General features: G+C 43.7%; 1 protein-coding gene across 1 annotated transcript; it reads right to left on the bottom strand.

The window, feature by feature from the left end:
• Positions 1–387: 387 nt before the first annotated feature.
• On the bottom strand, positions 388–15,921 carry LOC110291585 (Fc receptor-like protein 2). The gene is made up of 8 exons (XM_021158802.3): positions 15,699–15,921; positions 14,463–14,483; positions 11,667–11,933; positions 11,168–11,449; positions 9,251–9,559; positions 8,580–8,858; positions 4,177–4,497; positions 388–3,129 (listed from the first exon to the last, which is right to left on the bottom strand). The coding sequence occupies exons 1-8, from the start codon at positions 15,727–15,729 to the stop codon at positions 3,110–3,112; spliced, it is 1,530 nt and encodes a 509-aa protein (XP_021014461.1). The 5' UTR covers positions 15,730–15,921; the 3' UTR covers positions 388–3,109.
• Between the last annotated feature and the right edge of the window lie 3,934 nt (positions 15,922–19,855).

Here is a 19,855-nt window from a genome sequence, read left to right as displayed (position 1 = left end):
GGACCACACCTTGACCAGGACTGCTTAGCCCTGCTATATTTGTTTCCTATTTATACTTTAAACTCACTTCAGGACCCTGAAGACTGATTTAGAGGATTCACAAGATCTCCTTTTCTTGCTTCCCACTGTAGCCAGGTTGAATAAATCTCCTATTAAAATAGTTGGATCTATTTATTGGACTATGGAGGACAGGTATGGACTGTGGACTGTGACTCCCAAGTTTGATGGCAAAAGTTGGTATGGATTGACTGTGCAGAAAATTCTAGTAGTGAAAACATCTTCTAAAGGTTTATTTTATTTTATTTTTTTTAGTGTCTGCCACATAAATATGGCAAAAAGCTTGAGAATTGACTGGGATGAAGATAGTTGTAGATTGGATTATAGAGATATTATTCAATCTTTTCTGAGCCTTGGAAGGGTTAATAATTCATGGAAAAGATACTGAAGTAATGTTTATAAAGGGAAATTTGTTTCTTTACCTTCAATTCCCGTTCAAGAAAATAAGATTGACATGTGTGATGGTTTGTATAAGCTTGTCGTAGGGAGTGGCGCTATTAGGAGGTGTGGCCTTGTTGGAGTAGGTGTGTCACTGTGGGTGTGGGCTTTAAGACCCTTATCCTAGCTTCCTGGAAGCCAATATTTTGCTATCAGCTTTCAGATAAAGGTGTAGAACTCTCTGCTCCTGCACCATGCCTGCCTGGATGCTGCCATGTTTCTGCCTTGATGATAATGGACTGAACCTCTGAACCTGTAAGCCAGCCCCAATTAAATGTTGTCCTTATAAGACTTGCCTTGGCCATGGTATCAGTTCCCAGTAGTAAAACCCTAACTAAGACAGCATGCTTATACCAAGAGAATACAAAGGGACCGTGAGATTGGAGGAAGATCTGAGAGAGGGTGAAAGTAGAGGGCGTAATGGAATGATGTGGTAAAAAACCAGATGGAGGAACTACATGGGGGTTAGAAGAGAACCATCTAGAAGGAGACGGCATAGGGAAGGCCAGTGGGGGAGGGGAGTGGTTGATAACAAAGTACAATGACACGTACATATGAAAGTGCCACAAGGAAACCTGTTATTTTGTTTGCTAACCTAAAGTGATTAGTTTTTAAAGTACTGTTATAAAAATGCTGTTATAGAAGAGGAAAATCTACAAGAGTAGTTGTCTTTCCCCTAGAATCATCTATCTGGTAGTACATCATACTGATTAAGACATTTGTGGTACTGCCATTATATCACATTTTCCCGAGCTTGGCCGTGAGGTGGGTGGGAGTGGGACTGGAAGATGAGTGAACTTACTGTTTCCAGTATTTAGATTAGAACTGCGCTCTTCAGAATTCTCTGCTTGGTGTAGCTCTTGGTTAGCAAGATCCATAGGCGATATCTTGTGCGATATTTGTAGACTAGCTGCTCTACTCTTGATTTGCTTGAAGGGTTGTGAGTACCCCAGGCCCTGTTGCAGCTCGACTCTGTAGCTTACTCACCTACTTGTTTTGCTGGTGTGGGGTGGTAACCGATAGGGATTCCAGTTCCTGGATGACTTCCCAGCTTCTCAGCCTCCAGGCCTCCTTCCTGCCTAAATTAGTGAGAGAAGCCTCCTTCTCCTCCAGAGCTTTTGGGGGAGTTTCTGTTGGTCCTGGTCCCTCCTGCTGACTCGTGCCCATTCAGCTGAGGCCTGGCTGTCTCTGATTCGTGTTTGCTATCCTGACTCTACCCAACAGGACTGCTGGTGTATCCATGAAGTGTTTGCGAGTGGATTGAGTTGCTGCTGCTGACTCCTGTGAACCGAACTGTCAATTTCTTGACAATGCAGATGGGATTTGTTCCAAAGAACCATTTCTAAACAGGTCCACTTCCCCTGTATCCTTTCTTTTCCACTACCTCTGGTAAGTGGTGAGCTAGAAGGGAGGTTAAAGCATTTAAGAACCATCATTAAAAGTGGGCTTTGAAAAATTAAAGTTACGGAGCATCACACAAAACCAGGCGCAATAGCACATACCTGTTAACCAAGCACTCAGAAAATGGAGGCAGGAGAATTAGAAGCTCAAAATTACGCTTGGCTATATCACAAGTTTGAGGGTCATCCTAGGCTATGGTGATGGCCATCTGACAACAACAACAACAACAACAACAACAAATACTCAGCAAAACGAAAAGGAAATGCAATTTTAGAATAAGAGACACCAAATGTTTACAATAACTTCAAGAAGGCATGTCCACATATATGTGTGAGTTCTGTTCATGTATATTTCTCTCTATAAATACCTTAAAATTAAATTGTTGAGCCTGGTGTGCTGGCACGTGCCTTTAACCCCAGCACTTGGGAAGCAGAGGAAGACAGATCTCCGAGTTCAATGCCAACCTGGCCTACAGAGTGAGTTCTAAAATATGTCGGGCCTTACACAAAGAAAACCTGTCTTTAAAAAGAAAACCCAAATAAATGAATGAATAAATAAATAGCCCACAAACAAGTAAATAAATTGTCGAATTTAGATACTAAAATAATGTGCAGTTATAAAGCAATCAATTTAGTTGTTAAATCATCCATCAGTGTGAATTCATCATTCATACTCCCTTGGTTAGTATCAGTTACCTCTGACTGTGTGACTTTGGCTGACTTTTCCTTTCTATATATCACCTTTTCCTAATTTGCTTTATATCTATAACTTAAGAAAATGGTTTAATTTTTTTTTTTTAAAAAAAAAGCTAGTTTCTTTCCATGTCAAGAAATGAATACGCACTGAGAGTTTCTTTTGTTGTATGTGCTTTGTTAGACCACATTCTACCAGATGGAAGCCCAGGCACATGTATGTGATCCTCACTTGCGCCACCTCTGCGTCTGCCCAAGGAGATAGCAAGAAGGAGCTAGAAAGGCAGGGAACCTGGACAGGGGAACAATTTTTCCAAGCTTGGCCTCTGGGGACAAGGGACTCGGGCTTTCTTTGGAGCTGTTGGAACATTATCTCAGAGCAGATTAATATATTTTTCGAGTCCTCTTGAAGGATAAGCCACAGCTGAAGTCTGGAAGTCCAAATGGGAGCTGCAGACTGTGAGGGCTGTGAGGCCCAGTGCAGAAAGTAGGAGGTCTGATGGTCTCTGGTCTCTAGATCTTCAGAAAGTGCTGGGTAAGACTGTGTGTAAAGGGAATGAGAAGAAGTCAGGATGCAGAGACCCAGGAAAGGGCTGTGCAGACACATGCATCAGATTTTCTAAGGAGATGTGCAAAGCAGAGTGAAGGTGAAAGACAGCCTGAACCACAGAAGCCCACATCCCAGCAAACCATCCCAAATCGGCTCCGGAAGGGGGCGGGGCTTCTTCCTACACATGGACTTTCCCAGAGGTCCTGAATATGTGCAGTCCTAACTTTATCTAGGCTCAGTGAGGTCTAGACACCACACTTCTCTGACAAAGATAATCAGTCACATAGAAGTTTGTTATTTCTGGGGCTGGTATGTGGGGGAAGTCAATCTCAAAGGCTCTGCAGATCTCATGGGCTCTATAGAGCCTAGTCCTGGTTCCGTTACCTTGAACAAGCTACCTACCACCTTCCAAATGTCTTGCAATGGGCATGGGCCCAGTAATTCTAATTCTCTTTGCAAAAGGCCACTCTTGCATTCAGTGGACAGAGGCTAAGGAGGACAGTGTCCCTGGCTTCCTCTCTAGTCACAGGTTCTGTGGAGATGTGGAAACTTGTAACAGACCTCAGAGTTCTTCCTTTGGAGTTGACTCTGGAATATGCCTTTTATACCCTGATTCCTGGGTCTGACTTTTGGTTCTACCAATTTCTTCCCAACACTACCATTAGAATCTAAGGCTTCGTTCTGACTGATGGAATTGCAAATGAAAGAGCTCAGGAGAGCTGAAGAGACTTCACAATAATGTAAGCATCATCATGCTGACTAAAAACAACTCAAACTGTATACATTGATGACTTAATGATTTTCTTGACATCATGCCCCAGGAACACAACCATAAGAATACTAATGTTTTGTTTGTTAGGATTGTCTTTTAAGATAGTCAAGTTCACAGGACAGTTTTCTGTAACTCTGGAGCAACCTAATGTGATCTTACAGTGTGGCCCCAAGTTGTACTCTACTGTAGAATAAGTACAAGAAAGAAAGCAGAAGGTGGCAGCCCAGGGAGGGGCTCAGCCCCATGTCAACTCTGTCATCACTCACCTTCACACACAGCTCCAGCATCCTCATCATGTCCACAATCAAAGGCCTCAACCTGGTCACATTCAGCCAGGGTCTTTTCTGTGCCATTGCACAGGGCTACCTGAATGAGCACAGGCAGAGCTTCATCAACTGCTGGTGGATACAGCATGGCTATAGGTGTGTGCTGGGCTGCTCCACAGCCCAGCTCTCGGCACACCACAGCCACATCCCTCATGTCCCAGCCATCATCACATACAGTGCCCCAGCGACCTTCTTGCTCCACCTCTACGCGTCCTTCACAGTGGTGGGGGCCATTCACCAAACGCACTTTGGGTGGGGGCTCTGCAAACAGGGCAGGTGAAAGTATATTAAAAAGTGTGCGTACTCTTAAGCAGCTCCCATGTACACAGGTCTTTAGAGCAGGCCTACTGTTATAGTTGATGTTAACAGCTGATTCACAGTATCTGGAATCACCTAAAAGTCTTTAGTCACCACCACCTATCAGGGATTATCTAGGTTAGATTGACTGGTGACCACGCCTGTGGGGAACATATTAGGCTAATCAAACCGTGAAGACTTGTCCACTGTGGGTGCTATTCCTAGGCTGGGATCCCTGACTTCATTAAAAGGAGAAAGTTGACTGTGCACAAGCGTTCATAGCTCTGATGATTGTAGATGTGATGTGACAGATGCTTCAAGTACCTGCTACCTTGACTTCCCTACCATGACCCCTGGACTGTTAGCCAAAAGAAACACTTTTCTTTTAAGTTGCTTTTGCTGGGCTTTGGTCATGGCAACAGGAAAGGAACCTAAGGCAGACAAGGAGTTGCCAAAGGAGGCATCTTAGAGTCTAGCTTAGCCTTCTTGCACTCTCATTTTCCTCACCATCTCGAGTCACATCACCAATGGCCCCGTTCAGTGAGCCCCCCCCTCCCCCCAAAAGCTTCTGCTTACACTGGGAAACACAGAGATTCAGGGTTTGTTTTCCATAAGCTCAAAAAAAAATCTTAAAAACACAGAAGGATATAATTAAATCCTTCTAATGATAGAGACTGAGACATCGAATGAAGAAAGACCTGTTTTGTTTGTTCTGCGTCTTTTTTATTCCTGTCCAATTTCCAGTTTCTGCTTACTTTGTTATTTTGTGTTTTACTTAGTTTGTTGTTGAGAAGGGGATGTCACTGTGTTTCCTGGACTAATCTTGAACTTCAAGCAATCCTCTTGCCTTTGTTACCTACCATGCTCAGGCTTCTTTAAAAAATAAAATTGGAGTTATCAGAAAGGGATTCTCTCTCCCTCTCCCTCTCTCTCTCTCCCTCCCTCTCTCCCTCTCTCCCTCTCTCCCTCTCTCCCTCTCTCCCTCTCTCCCCCTCCCTCTCTCCCTCTCTCCCCCTCCCTCTCTCCCTCTCTCCCTCTCTCCCTCTCTCCCTCTCTCCCTCTCTCCCTCTCTCCCTCTCTCCCTCTCTCCCTCTCTCCCTCTGTCCCTCTCCCTCTCTCCCTCTCCCCACCTCTCTCTCCCTTCTCTCTCTCTCCCCTTCTCTCTCTCTGGCTTTCCTTTGAAGCCCATTTTTGCCTTTAACTCACAGTGATCCTCCTGCCTCAGCTTCCCACACAAGTTGGGATTATGGCCTTGCATCATTATATTCTCTTGATACAGGACCTTTTACATAGTCTAGAGAGGCCTTAAACTCAGGATCATTGTTCCTTCTCTGAGATCTCTCAGATAAAATATAGCTACAAGATTAACATTGTTAGTGGCCAACTTTGCTTGTCTGAAAAAGAAGCTGGAGGAATAAGAAGATGAGAGAGCTTGTGGATCCCAACCCACAGGAAATTACAACTACTATCGATTTCCTGTTAGCATCACTTATGGGAAGACAGGTCAACTTGGACGAAATTTCTATCATTTGTAGTGAGCATATTGTCTTACAACTACTCAGATCTTGGCAAGATCCCTGAAAAAGGCAGACAGCAGCGTAAGTATCCATAATGCAAACAGACCAGAGAAAGCACAGATGAAGATAACAATGCTTTTCGACGGTAGGCATGGTGGTACCCACCTTCCATCAACCCAGCACTGGGGAGACGGAAGCAGGAGGAGCTCTCTGAGTTTGAGTCCAACCTATAATGAATTCCAGGCCAGCCAGGGCTGAATAGTGAGAGCCTATCTTTAAAAAAAAATGCAAAGCAAAGCAAAGCAAACAAATGAAAAGAAAACATATTTTCCAAAACTTGATAGATTAATGAGACCAAACACTCATAACACTATAGAGACTGACATATAAGACCAAGTAAGAAAGTAGTTTAAGGAAAAGCAATCTAGACTCCATGTATGCTCCAATCACAAACAAAAATGATATTTTTTTCACAGAAAGATTGACAGCATGCAAAATCACCAACAAAGTTTCAGTGATTTCTTGGAAGTAAAAATTATGCAGACCACATTTTAATAAATGCTGAATACAAGAGCAAAGGAATACGTAAGACATTAATAATAAAGGTATGACATAAAATTAATTTATAAGAAATTATAAGTTCTGTTTATAAAAGAATTGAGAACCCTTGTTACACACCTTGTAGACAATAAGCAAGTGAGGGAATTGTAGCAAACCTTTTAAAATACAAGGGAACAGGAGCACGTGGAGGAAAACACAGTTTTAAATATATTTGTTAGAAAACAAAAAAGACACAAAAGAAGTATTTAAGAAATTAAAGAACAATATGAACTATAAGAAGGAGAAACTATAGCAGACTAGTAAATTAATTAGAAAAAGTACTTTGAAATAGTAAAATAGCATGGACTTGAAGAGTCAAAAACCAAAAAATACAAACAAATGAGACAGTAAATTAATATGGACTTGAAAAGTAAAAACAAACAAACAAAATCTCAACAACAACAGCAACAACACCCTGGATTTTTTTAAAGAGAAAATATAACAGAAAAACTCTGGGTAAATCTGATGGGGCAAAGGGGCCATCCAGGTACCTTAGAAATGTAAGCTAAACATGGGATATGGTGCTCAAGGGTCTAGGATAAATTTCAAAGTCTAGATTTTCGTAGTTTGTCCATTTGTGGGGCGGGGGAGAGCACAGAAACGGTTGTGGGGCAGCCAAATGAGGCTGAATGTCTGTGCGTACAATGTATGCGTGCTGAGGGAGGCAGAAGAGGATGCTGAGGAGCCTCCAACATTCTCTGCCTTATACTCTAGAGAGAGGCTCTTGCACAGAACCTGGGCCTCAGCATTTCTTAAATGCTAGTCAGCAAAACCCCTGCAGCTCTCCTGTCTCCACTTCCCCAAAACAGCCATGTTCAGACGGGCTCTGAGGATCCAAATGTGAGGTAAGCGATCTTACCCAGCCAGCCGTCTCCAAGCCTGACAACAGTAGCCATATAATAAAAGATTGTCCTAAAATAATTTTAAAAATTGAAAAGGCCAATTAACAAAAAAAGATTTGACAGTAGAGGTAACAGTCTACAGGGCTCCTTTGGCTAGTTACAAAGACTTTCAAGTAACAGAGGATCTAAATGTTTTAAATTTCTGAGCACAAAATCTGTGGACACTCCCTGAAACCATTCTTAGGTAGCTAAGCTATCCCTGGCAAAGATAAACGAACACTCATGTGTTAATAGGACGCAGGGGGTTGGAAAGCATATGCTTAGCACACTTGAAACCCTGGTTTTGATGCCTAGCACTAAATAATCAGATGCAGACATCTGAGATAAAACATTAGCAAGTCACATAAAGCTACTACAGTGATGACTAAGATGAACTTAGAGGGAAAGCTCAGTCCATTTTGTAACTCGAGAAAAGATTCTCTCCAATAATAGATTAAAGAAAAAAAAAAAAAGATCACACTACCACCTGGACCTGTTCACACAGTGGCGAAGCTCCTTGGCTCTGGCTACCCTGACTTTCAGCTCCATCTCTGTACCTGTTCATGGTATGCCTATTAAGTAACCTTGGACAAACCGCTTAATTTAAATCATATTTTTTGTGTAATAATTATGTTTCTATGGAAATTAAGTGATACCGTCGAAATAAAAATTTAAATCCCACTCATCTGTTTTGTTTGTGCCTCTTTTTTCATTTTTCCTTAACTACAAGAGCTAGTGGGAGCTCCCTAGACACCCTGAGTGAGCCTCAGCGAACTCTAAGGACATCTGCCTTCTCTCTCCATGCTTTACCTAGCCCACCCGTTACACTGGTTAGATCCCCGATTTTACAATACGTGATTCTATGGAAAGCATACAGGAAGAACAAGCAGTGGACAGTGAGGCTACTGTTAGAGCACTCCTGGGGGTAAGGGTGGTCCTCAAATGGAGCTCCGGTTTCCTGAAGGGTGGGAGAGTACAAGGAGAGGAAGAAAGCATGGCTCGGCATAATGCAAGCTGCAACCAGGAATGAATCATTAAATTATCCTACCTGTGACATTGAGCGTTACCACCTCACTGTGCTTGGTACCCCAGCCGTTGTCAGCCTCACAAGAGTAGTTCCCAGAATGCCCTGCAGTCAGAGAGAGCTTAAAGGATGCGTTTCCTCCAAAAGGTGCCGAGGTGTTAGCCAAAGTGATATTTTCATGATAAAACCAGTAGAGAACCGGAGGAGATGCTCTCTTGTCTTCACAGTGAAGCTCTGCCACGTCTCCGATGAAGGGCAAGACCCCAGGAACACTGATGGAGAGGAGCGGGTTCAACACTGGAACTGAGAGCACAGCAGAGTATCAGAGGGAGTGCTGGGAAAACTTCTTGAGTTTTTCACCTAAACTCTCCCACTCCAGCCCCATGCATTCTTTCCTAAAGTCTCCTGCTTGATCTAACCATCCAGGGAGGCTCCAGCAGAGTGGTAACACACTGTGGGAGATTTCTGGAGAGCATGCCTCTGGTTACCCCACACTATCTGCCTTGCGTTTCATCTCTGTGCCCTCTTTCAGCTCTGGTGTGGCTGTTGCCACTTTGACACCCACCGACCAAACAAAAAGTGTGCTGTGTTCAGACAGTTTCCCAGTCTCTTCCTGCCTTCCTTGTACCTTGCCATCACTTCAGACATTTTCTCCAGCTGGGAGTCGTTGCCTCCGACTGGGGAATGCTACTCACCTTTCACGGTGATGTTCACGATTGCGCTCTGGATCAGGCCATAGTTGTTGTCTGCTGTGCAGTAGTACCCCCCAGATTGGCTTTCCCTGATAGTAGGGATCTCCAGCTCCACTCTCTGGGAACGCTGACTTTTCTTCCCTACACTTTCCTTAGTGTCCTGCCTATGCCAGGAGAAAGTGATTAGCCCGGTGCCTTTAGCCACAGAACAAGCAAGGACCAGGGGCTCCCCTTCAACGACCAGTGGCTCCCCTTCAACTCCCCAGCCCCTTGAAGGCTGGATCTCCATGGTGACTTGAGATACAGGGATGCCTGTGTGAACAGAAGATAATTGTTAAAGACCAGGTAGGGTTCAGTATCACCTTCTGGGAATTATGGCAGGTAGATATTTGGAGTTGAGAGTTCACCCTGTTTGCCTGAGTGTTTTTCATGGGAATGGCACATACTGAGGGGCATTGCACAGGACCGCTCTGCAATCCGATGCTCAGTAACAATCCTTTTTTTCTCTCTCTCTCTCTCTAAGATTTATTTATTTATTTTATGTATATGAGTACACACTGTAGCTGTACAGATAGTTGTGAGCCTTCATCTAGTTGTTAGGAATTGAATTTAGGACCTCTGATTGCTCTGGTCAACCCCTCTTGCTCCAGTCGGCCCCGCTCACTATGGCCCAAAGGTTTACTTATCATTATAAATAAGTACATTGTAGCCGTCTTCGGATACACCAGAAGAGGGCATCAGATCTCATTACAGGTGGTTGTGAGCCACCATGTGGTTTCTGGGATTTGAACTCAGGACCTCTGGAAGAATAGTCAGTGCTCTTACCCACTGAGCCATCTCACCAGCCCCCTCAGTAACAATCCTATTCTCCACTTCCTGTGCTTTTTCCTACCTACACTCATGACCACAGCCCTCGGGGTTCTTGACTTCCTTGTGAACCTGAGGCAATAGGAGAGAGGCTAAAATCTCATTTTAAAAAAAGTGGGGGGGGGGAGTTTTCTGGCCAGAGTAACAATTACATTCTGCCATTTAATAACACAGATTCTGAGTAAGTCAGTATCTCCAATCCTCTGTTTTTCTCAATAGCATTTGGATAATCATAGAAACCTCACGGAGTTCTCATGAAGTTTGGCTGAGACACATACACAAAGCAGTCTTGCACCAGCAATGTTCAGCAATGTCAGCTAGTGATGCTGGTTGCTGGCTGGGAAGTGCTATAAAGTGTTTAAAGTGTGTGTACAGGGCCAGAGTAACCACGTTATTTAAACTTCAGGCCTCTCTGCTGGGTTTCCTTAGGCAAGTTTCTAATAGCTCTTTGCTTTGGGTTTCCTCGTCTGTAAAATGGGGAGAGTAACATGACCCACTTCACAGACACTACACATAAAACTATTTCACAGACCACTGTGAGGACAAAATGTTCAGCTGCTCTGAGGAACGTCTTGCACGTGGCAGATCCTCCTGTCCTCTCTTTTGCAGATATTTGTAAAAGTGAGTGAGAGAGAGAGAGAGAGAGAGAGAGAGAGAGAGAGAGAGAGAGAGAGCAGAGCATCACAATGACTTTAGCTGAGCTCTGCAATATAGTAATTCTTTTTATGAGTTAAAAATTGTTACTGTCATTTCAGATATTATTATTTGTGCCTTCATTGTATCACCTCCTATCTGGGGGTGGGGAGGTCTCTCCTCAGAGACAAAGGCTGGACTTCATTGACCTTTTGGTATTCTGAGTAAAGTTACTATTGTCTCTTTTCTGAAAGGTAGGGCAAAGTCATTGGAAATTATACCCCTACAGAAACATACAAAAGTCCCGGAGAGCCATGATGTCTTCCACCCTCGGGGGATAAGGAGGAGCCTGCAGTCTGGCTGGCACCCTTGCTATCCCTGCCTGACTCAGCCCCATCATTCCAACCCATGGATGCTCACTCTTCACATCTATGTAGGACCGGTGACTCTGCTTTGAGACACTGCGAGAGGCAGTCATTGCTTCACACCAGTAATTTCCCGAGTCTTCCTTCGATATTGCCGAGATGGTAAATTTTGATGAGGTCCAGCCCGATTGCAAAGTGTGGCCATCTTTGAAGAAAGAATAGCGTAGCTGGGTCGTTGCCCTATCTGAAGGGAGCCAGGTGTTGCAGGACAGGGTCACTGAAGTCCCCTCTATGGGCTGCAGGGGGCTGGCTGTCAGCCCAGGTGTTGGAAACAGCTCTGGAAGGAAGACAGAATTAGAAGAGACCACCCATTAGTAGTAGACTATACACTTCTCCAGAAGTGCCTACAGAGCAAGACACACATACCCATACTTCAGGACAGACAGCCTACTACCATTTATCTACCCTAGCTTAGTGTTGTATGCCCTCTAGACTGGCTCTCTACCCAGGCACTCTCTTTCCTAGACACAGCCACATGAAGAATAGTCCCCTACCTTGGACGTTAAGCCACTTAGATCCTGTTTCTTCTGTTGTGTCTATAAATAGGAAAAATTTCCTATCTGCCTTACAGGAATAGTAGCCACTGTCACCGCGTCTTGCATTCCTAATGGTGTAGCTTGAAGCACTGCTGTAAGTTTCTATGTGATATCCATCCTTGAAGTACTTCAGTCTCTTTATGTCATCATTATTTTTCCCTGTGCAGCTTATAACTACTTGGTCTCCTTCATAAGAACGGTGTGGTATGCTGATGCTCAGCCAGTCTGAAAGGAAGCAAAGGTGCAGACAGTGACAATGTGGATCCTGCCTCAATGCTCCTGGGGAGACAGAGCCTCTACATGTGTCTATAAGCAGATGATCCACAGCTGCCTGGAGCCCTACCAGCTTTGTTAACTTTCTGGCTCAGCGGAGTGAGCTTCACTGGATTTTTTTTTTCAGACATGCATTTTGTATGCATGTTAATAGATTGTATGTGACTTTCCCCAATTTCAAACTAACCATGGATTTAAAATGAGTCCACTAGCTCATTGAGATAGCACAGGTGTGGAATTACAGCTATTCATGAAGTTAAGGCAGGTAGATCACAGATTCAAAGCTACAGATGAAGTTTAGGGCTAGCTTGGGTGACTTAGCAAGACTATGACTCACAATAAGCAGTAAACAGGGCCAGACAGACAGCTTAGTGGTGGGGTACTTACTGAGCACATGCAAGACCCTGGACTTGAGTCTCAGCACTCCTCTTCCCTCTACTAGAAGATTCCACTGGCACCTTCTTATACCTATCGGTGTGGCCTCAGATCCCCCATGGCAACCATGATTAACCCCCTCTGCTTGTCTCATGCTTTGGAAACCTTGTAGAGTAACATGATAAACTCAAAGTCCTTCCCTTGTGTGTCATTATCTCTTGATAAAACCAGTGGGGTCACAGAGGCACAAGCTCTGGAATCTACATTTTCAGTCTCTTACTACAAACTCTTTCAGACAAATCATTGTCATGCCTGGCCCTGTAGGGTCCCTGCAAGGAAGAAGTCCTCTACTTACTCTAGGGGCCATTGCTTCCCCTAGAGGACAGTGGTTATTCAGGGGCTAATGGATAGCTCAGATGTTTTGGATCTGCCACAGCAGGAGAAAACACAGAAGAGCAGAAAGGATCCTGTAAACCTCTCTGAAGACAGAGGAGCTCACCAGCATGCTGCTCTGGCAGTCTGCCCCCCAGCCTCCATCTTCCTACAGAAAGATTTCAGTCTGCAAAGAGCTAGAAATTCAGCTTCAAATGCCAGGTTGGAGATGCACTAGGGAGGCAGCGTGGCAAATGTCTGTTGTTCTGATAAAAAGGCCAGACTCTGTTCTGAACATGGCCCTTCATCAGAGAGCACCACTCCCATTTAGAGTGAAATAAGACGCTGCCCAGTGTGAGGGAAGATACAGTACAAAAGCCATGGTTAGTACCTGCCCAGCTTGTCCTTCTGACTCCCAAGGGCCTGTCTCAGGAGGAAAGAGTTAAGGCGCTAAGACCCTAGAGTGACACCTATAAGGTGTAGATGAGGAACAGTGAGCACTTCCTAAAGCCTATGTCACTCCAAAGCCCGTCTCATGAAGATGATCATCTCCGATGAATTTCCATCCTTCCTTTATTTTTTTGAAGATGCTGGGAACTGAACTTGGGTCCCCACACATTCTGCTCAGGCCAGCTCAATTCACCTTCTCATCCTCCAAGATGTTGGGTTTATGTATGTATTTCTCATTGTTCACATATATCCATGTACACCTTTATATCTATACCATGTTTGAGCTGCTCATTCAGATGGTTTCAGTAGGACAAAGTGTCCAGTCAAGCTCAAAGGTACCTTCTGATTGGCTTTGAAAGATAATGGGAATAGAGATAGACGGCAGGGTGCAAAGGTTGATAAAAGAAGTGGTGAGGGCCAAATTGAGAATGATGGAAGGGCTAGGAGACAGAGAAACATGGTAGCAGTTTTCCCTGAGACTGAAGTAAGGATGTAACTGCAAGACACTTGGGTTAGTGATCTTCATTTCTGAGATTTTACTTGGAGCTGTATTTCCTCAACATGGCCACAGTTATGCATCTATAAACTTTTTACCACAATTTCTGAAGGCTCACTGGATCCCATGAGGTTGCTCTAGAGACCTCCCCAACCAAGTAATTTAAAAACATTCTTGTTTAAAATTACAAAGCTGGGCACACAAGTATCATCTCCTCTCCACATTGTAGAATGAATGTGTTCTCAAAGGCTTAAGCAAGGAAGAAAGTATAATTTCCCAGGCTGCCATGAAACTAAGTGTTTTCTTAATTTCATTATATTAAAATTCCAATAAGAAAAGGAAAGCGCATGAGGCATTGGATTGTTTCTGTCCCAATGGGGACCTAAGGGTGTTCTTGCCTTCTGCAGAGCACCTCTGCCACAAATGTATTCTCAATTGCCGCTTGCGATGGGCATGAGAATCTTTGCCCCCATTGACCACACAGATGCCTTTCCCTGTCCTGTCTGCCAGGTCAGCAGCAAAGGGGAAATAATTCATTGCCTTGAGAATCAGGACGTGGTCTTCTTCTTATCCAGCAATAGCTGGCAAAACAGAGGTTGTGGTATACCCTGTCCCTGCTGACCAAGGGTGAAGAGTGAGGTGCCCCAATCCTGCCGCTCTCTTCACCCTAACTCTGACTCGGATTCCTACTGCTACCTTCTGCTAAGATGCTTTGCTAGGCAGAACCTCCTATGCCCAAGAGAGTCAGGTTCTGGAGATGTAAAGGAACAAAGAGAAGACTTGCTCACCGGACTGGACTCCGACAGGAGCTGCAAGGGAACAAAGGCAGAGAGATTACACAGGACCCAGGGCTTCACACTTTTTTACAGGTTCTGGCCCTCCTAGGACTCCCAAGCACTTCCCTCTCTTTTCCTTTTGCTTCTCCCCCCTCCCCTTCCCTTTCATCTTCCCTCCTTCAGTTCCTCTATCTTTTTCCTCCATCTTTTCTTCATCCTTCCTTCTCTCACTCACAAACAACATTACTACAGAACCCAGGATTCATTTCTATAATTCCAAGCATGTTATAGCTGGTTCTTTTCCATTTCTAGGAGTTTGTCTTTTGCAAGCAGAATTTCAAGAGTTTCAAGTCACCTACCATTTAAATGTTTTTTTTTGAAATTAAAATAAAATTAAATCATTTTCTCCTTTCCTCCTCCCCAACTCTTTCTCAAATTTATGGCTTCTAATTCTCTCTCTCTCTCTCTCTCTCTCTCTCTCTCTCTCTCTCTCTCTCTCTCTCCATATATGTATATGTATATACACACATATACATCTCTATATAATACAACCTGCTCAATCCATATAATGTTTCTTGTATATATATGATTTCAGGGCCGACCACTTGGTATTGGAAAACCAGTTTGGGGGCTCTACCTTGAAACTGTCCAGATTATTTTGCTTAAGAGAAATTACCTACACAGGGCAACCTAAGTGCCAGGAATGGGCCTGCTTATCTTTCATTGAGGTTAGTTCTCTTCCTTTCTGCCTTCTAGACCTACTGCTGTGTATGGGGCAGTGTAGATATGCCCCTATGATATCAACTATTATCAGCCAGGTTTGAAGGCTATGTAGTGTCTAAATGTATGGAGATATGAACTCAGCCAAAAATGGTGGAGCCTGAAGTAGAGTCTGGGTCTTGGGTGTAAGATTTATTGGGCTGTGCATGTGTTCACTCTAACAGAAACCACCTTTGAAGCTCTTTTAATGAAAATTTACTGTTTTTCCAGAGATCAAACAGAAATAATAAAGACAAATCACCAGCCTTTAGTAAGAACACACACACAGCCTTTTCCTTTTCCTGGGAACCCTGCTTTTCTCAGTTCCCATTTGCATTATACCTGCTAATATTGGATCAGAAGGAGAAACCTAGTGCTACCCCTAACCCCCAACAGGGAGATATAGGTTCAGGAAGAGTGTCTAGGGCTGACCAAGCAGAGGGAGTCTCACCCTGGCACCACCCCAGGCCTTTTGAACATCTTACCTACCGAAGACCAGAAGCAGCAAGCACAGAGGCATGAGACGAGAGGCAAGTAGCTCCCTTTGAGACAGTTGCAGCTCAAGTCCTTAGGGCAGATGGACCATGGATCTGGGATAGAACACTGTGGTTCAGCAGGGATCTGAAATAGGAAAAAAAGGAAGTGGCAAAGTTGTCTGTCAATCAGTCCATACCCCAACCCAATGGGTGCTGCAAAAGCAAACGTCCTTCCTCTTTACAGACTTGCTTAGATATTTGCTCGCTGGTGCGACAGGCTTCTTCCTGCGTAGGACGCCTTCCTTTTATAGATAAGCTTTCTACTGCACTTGCCTTTCCAGAGAATGCTGAGTTTGGGGCCCACTGAAATTCAAATCAGGTGCTTGGTAGTTTTCAAATTTTAAATCTCCTCTTAGTTGTCAAGAGACAGTCCCTACTAAGCAGCACCGTTGCCAGAGCTGGACTGACTCCTCTCCAGAGGTCAGTCCAGACTAGGAGGTAGAAAAGTGACAACTTGTAAGAAGTGGTGACAGGTTTAACAAGTTATCGTTGGGTGGCATGCATGCTCTTGGCACCCAGAAGGTGCATTTCCTGCTCAAAACTTCCTGTTCGGGAGATGATTGGTCAGATTCAAGTAGGAATGAAAAAGCAGGATGGACACAGTATGGCTACTGGAGGGTTTCTCTATGAACTGTAATAGAGTGGTCTGAAGGGCCTCGACTCACATAGGAAAGATTCTTCTTCCACTCTGAATAACGTGGAAGGACATAGGTGCTGGGAGGCGGGTGTTGCATAACTAGCTGTGCTGGTTGGTTTGTGTCAACTGAAACAAACAACAGTTGTCTGGGAAGGGGGACTCTAGACTGAGAAAATGCTTCTACGAGAGATGCCCATAGGCAAAGAAGTAGTGCATTGTCTTGATTAATGATTGGTGTGGGTGGGCTGAGATCACAGGGAGTTGTACCACACTCCTGGGCAGGGAGTACTGGACTGTATAAGAAAACAGGTTGAGTAAGCCATGGGGAACAAGTAATATTCCACCATGGCTTCTGCTTAAGTTCCTGAGTCTAGGTTCCTGCCCTGACTTCATGACGAACTTACCTGAAACTATAAGCTGAAATAAACTCTTTCCTTCCCAGATTGCTTTTGGTCATTGGGTTTTTTGATAGCAATATAAACTCTAATGAAGACACGAATACACCATACACACAACTGGATGGGTGGTTGCAGGGATTTTGAGATCAGCCTAAACTGGAGTTCCCCAATGGCACCCTACAACTCTCTCCACAATTTGAGTAAAACTCACATGTGTTGCTTCACTGTCTTGGTGTGGAGAAGACTGCTGGAAGAATGGGCAGTATCATTTGAAGTAGAAACTTGAGGGCTTTCTGGAAAGCCAGTTGTGTTAGACAGTGATTGTTGAGACAGACACATAAAGCAGTGGTTTTCTAAAGTGGATGCAGGTGGAAAGATGTTTCATGAAGACAGACTCATAAGAAAACTTCACTAAAGCAGACACAGGGGAAAAGATGTTCTGTTAAAGTAAACACATACGAAGACATATGATAAAGGACTTCTTGCTAACAATACACATATATTGGCTCACCTTATATTGTGTAGTTGAGCTCCATTTGTTAGGACTCTATAGGAAAAAAAAATGCACCAAAAATACCTTTTGATGACATGTTGCGGCTTCGTGCCACTATTTTTGGAATCAGGCAGATAGACAAAATGATGTCAACTGATCCAGACTCAAGCAAAGTTTTGTAGAGACAGACTCACATACTGAGACAAGACATGCAGTAAGGTAAGACCCATGGAGGATACGTGATGTTTAGAGGAATTAAAATAGACCACGAGAGCAGCTTGCTTATAGAACTAACTGTACAACACCTTTTGGTCTCATGTCTTCGCTGGTCTTCACTTTTGCTGAGCAAAAAACTTCTCCTAGCGCCCCAGTTGCTCCTGACCCTGCTGAATTGTGCTGTGCCTATTTGGCTGAGACCTGGATATCTGTTCGGTCTTACCATTGCTGCTGATTCGTGTTTGCTATGTCAACTATAAAACTGGACTGTTGGCATATTTGTAAAACATTTGCGAGTAGATTAACCTGCTGCTGCTGACCTATAAACTAAACTACTGATTTGCTAACAACACAGATGACATTTACTCGAAAAAACAATTCCTAATCAAGTCTGCTTTTCCCATATCCTCTCTTTTCCACTGCCTGTGGTGGGTGGTAGACTGAAAGAGAGGTTAAAACATTTAAAAACCATTATTAAAAATAGTCTTTAAAAGATTTAAAAGTTACAATCATTAAAGTAATGGTGATTTTCTCTATGTTGAATGATATTTAGAGCTTCAGGGAGCAGATTCAATGAATGTAAAAATGGCCCCTCTCGGGACACCAGAAACTATAATTGGAAAAAAAGTTCCTCTGGCAATTCTAGGGGTACAGATTTCTTCCTGTGTTCATCTTCCAATGGTGCATCTTTTATGCTGGAATCCTATACCCTACCAAACCTGATCCATGGACACTGTCATAAAAAGATTTGAAAAAATAGAATGGCTCTAGCACAGGCTCTGAAGGCAAGCCTAAATCGTGTGACATGCCTGGACAGTAGGTGACAGCCACATTGAGGAACTTTTGGTCCTGTATTAGGTCTGGCCTCTGGCTTAAGTGCATGTCGAGAGACTCGGGGTTCAGCTATAGACACAAAAGCATCCTATTTATAATAATAATCCAATCTTGCACTATTCCAAGGCACCCTTGCATAGGTAGGAGCTCTGTCTTTCTCTAGGACTAACAATGACCAGGAAAACACAAGAACAAGTGCAAAGGCTATGCTTTCAACTCTAGAGATGGAAGGCACGTGGAGATTATCAGGAAAGTTGAAGTCATTTTGAAATAGTTGGTGTCCAAGCACCATTCTCAAGAACAGAGATACTCATGGCTCCAAACTGACATCTGTTTGACATTTGTGCGTCTGCTATCAGGGAGGGGAAATGGAAATGTCAGCAAGTTGTTCCTGCCTGGAACAAAACCCCTAAGGTCTGAACAGAAAAAGAACAATTCTGCCTGTCTCTATCTCTCTGTCTCTCACTGTCTCTGTCTCTCCCTCCTCCCTCTTTCCTGAGCCCCACCTCTCAAATATAACCCAGGACCTGGAAGATACAATCAATTCTACATACAGTCCTGAGGTAATTCTCCGACCTGCCAAAATAAAAATAAAACACAGTCAGCTCGAGCAGGACAGACACTTCTCCCTACCAGGTTTGTCCGGACTGCAGGCAGATACAGACATTAAGATTCCAGGAAATGAACTCAGGAAATATGTGGGTAAAGTGTTAGTTGCACAAGCGTGAGTTCAGAGCTCTAGCACCCACTTAAAATGCTGGGTGTGTCAGTGTGTGTCTTTAATCCCACTGTTGGGTGGAGTGGATCTCCAGAGTTTGCTGGCCAGCTAGTCTAATCAATCGAAGAGCTCCAGTTTCAGTGAAAGATCCAATAATAATAATAATAATAATAATAATAATAATAATAATAATGTGAAGAGTAAGAAAGATATCTGATGTCAAGCTGTGACTTACACACACACACACACACACACACACACACACACACGTGCATGTGCTCCAGGAAGCACAGTACTATGTATTACAAAAGGTTACAATAACTTGACATGTCCTTTGCCATTAGAGTCTGACGGGGCTCTATAATAAGGCCTAAGTTTGGGCCTTTAAGAATTAAGTAATAGGGCTGGAGAGATGGCTCAGTGGGTAAGAGAACCCAATTGCTCTTCTGAAGGTCTTGAGTTCAAATCCCAGCAACCACATGGTGGCTCACAACCATCCTTAATGAGATCTGACTCCCTCTTCTGGAATGTCTGAAGACAGCTACAGTGTACTTACATATAATAAAAATAAAATACATTAAAAAAAGAATTAAATAATAAGCTGGGCAGTGGTGGCACACACCTTTAACCCCAGCACTTGGGAGGCAGAGGCAGGCAGATCTCTGAGTTTGAGGTCAGCCTGGTCTACAGAGTGAGTTCCAGAACAGCCAGGGCTACACGGAAAACCTCTGTCTCGAAAAACCAACAAATAAATAAAATTAAGAATTAAGTAATTAGGTTCTCTTAGCCTCCAGTTTCATTTCTGACTTTGGAG

This window comes from Mus caroli, unplaced genomic scaffold (assembly GCF_978045245.1).
Source record: "Mus caroli unplaced genomic scaffold, Mus_caroli_1 scaffold_3, whole genome shotgun sequence".
In the NCBI taxonomy this organism is placed as follows: domain Eukaryota; kingdom Metazoa; phylum Chordata; class Mammalia; order Rodentia; family Muridae; genus Mus; species Mus caroli.
The sequence above is the reverse complement of the archived record's forward strand: the minus strand, read 5'-3'. Positions and strand labels throughout refer to the sequence as shown.

What these genes read in the sequence shown, in the direction of transcription:
- LOC110291585 (XM_021158802.3), bottom strand. Translation starts at nt 15,729, where the DNA reads ATGCCTCTGTGCTTGCTGCTTCTGGTCTTCG. An exon ending in GTCCTACATAGATGTGAAGA is followed by an intron (nt 9,560 to 11,167) that starts GTGAGCATCCAT and finishes CTGTTCACACAG; the next exon opens with GCATCCCTGTATCTCAAGTC. An exon ending in GGTAACGCTCAATGTCACAG is followed by an intron (nt 4,498 to 8,579) that starts GTAGGATAATTT and finishes CCCTGTTTGCAG; the next exon opens with AGCCCCCACCCAAAGTGCGT.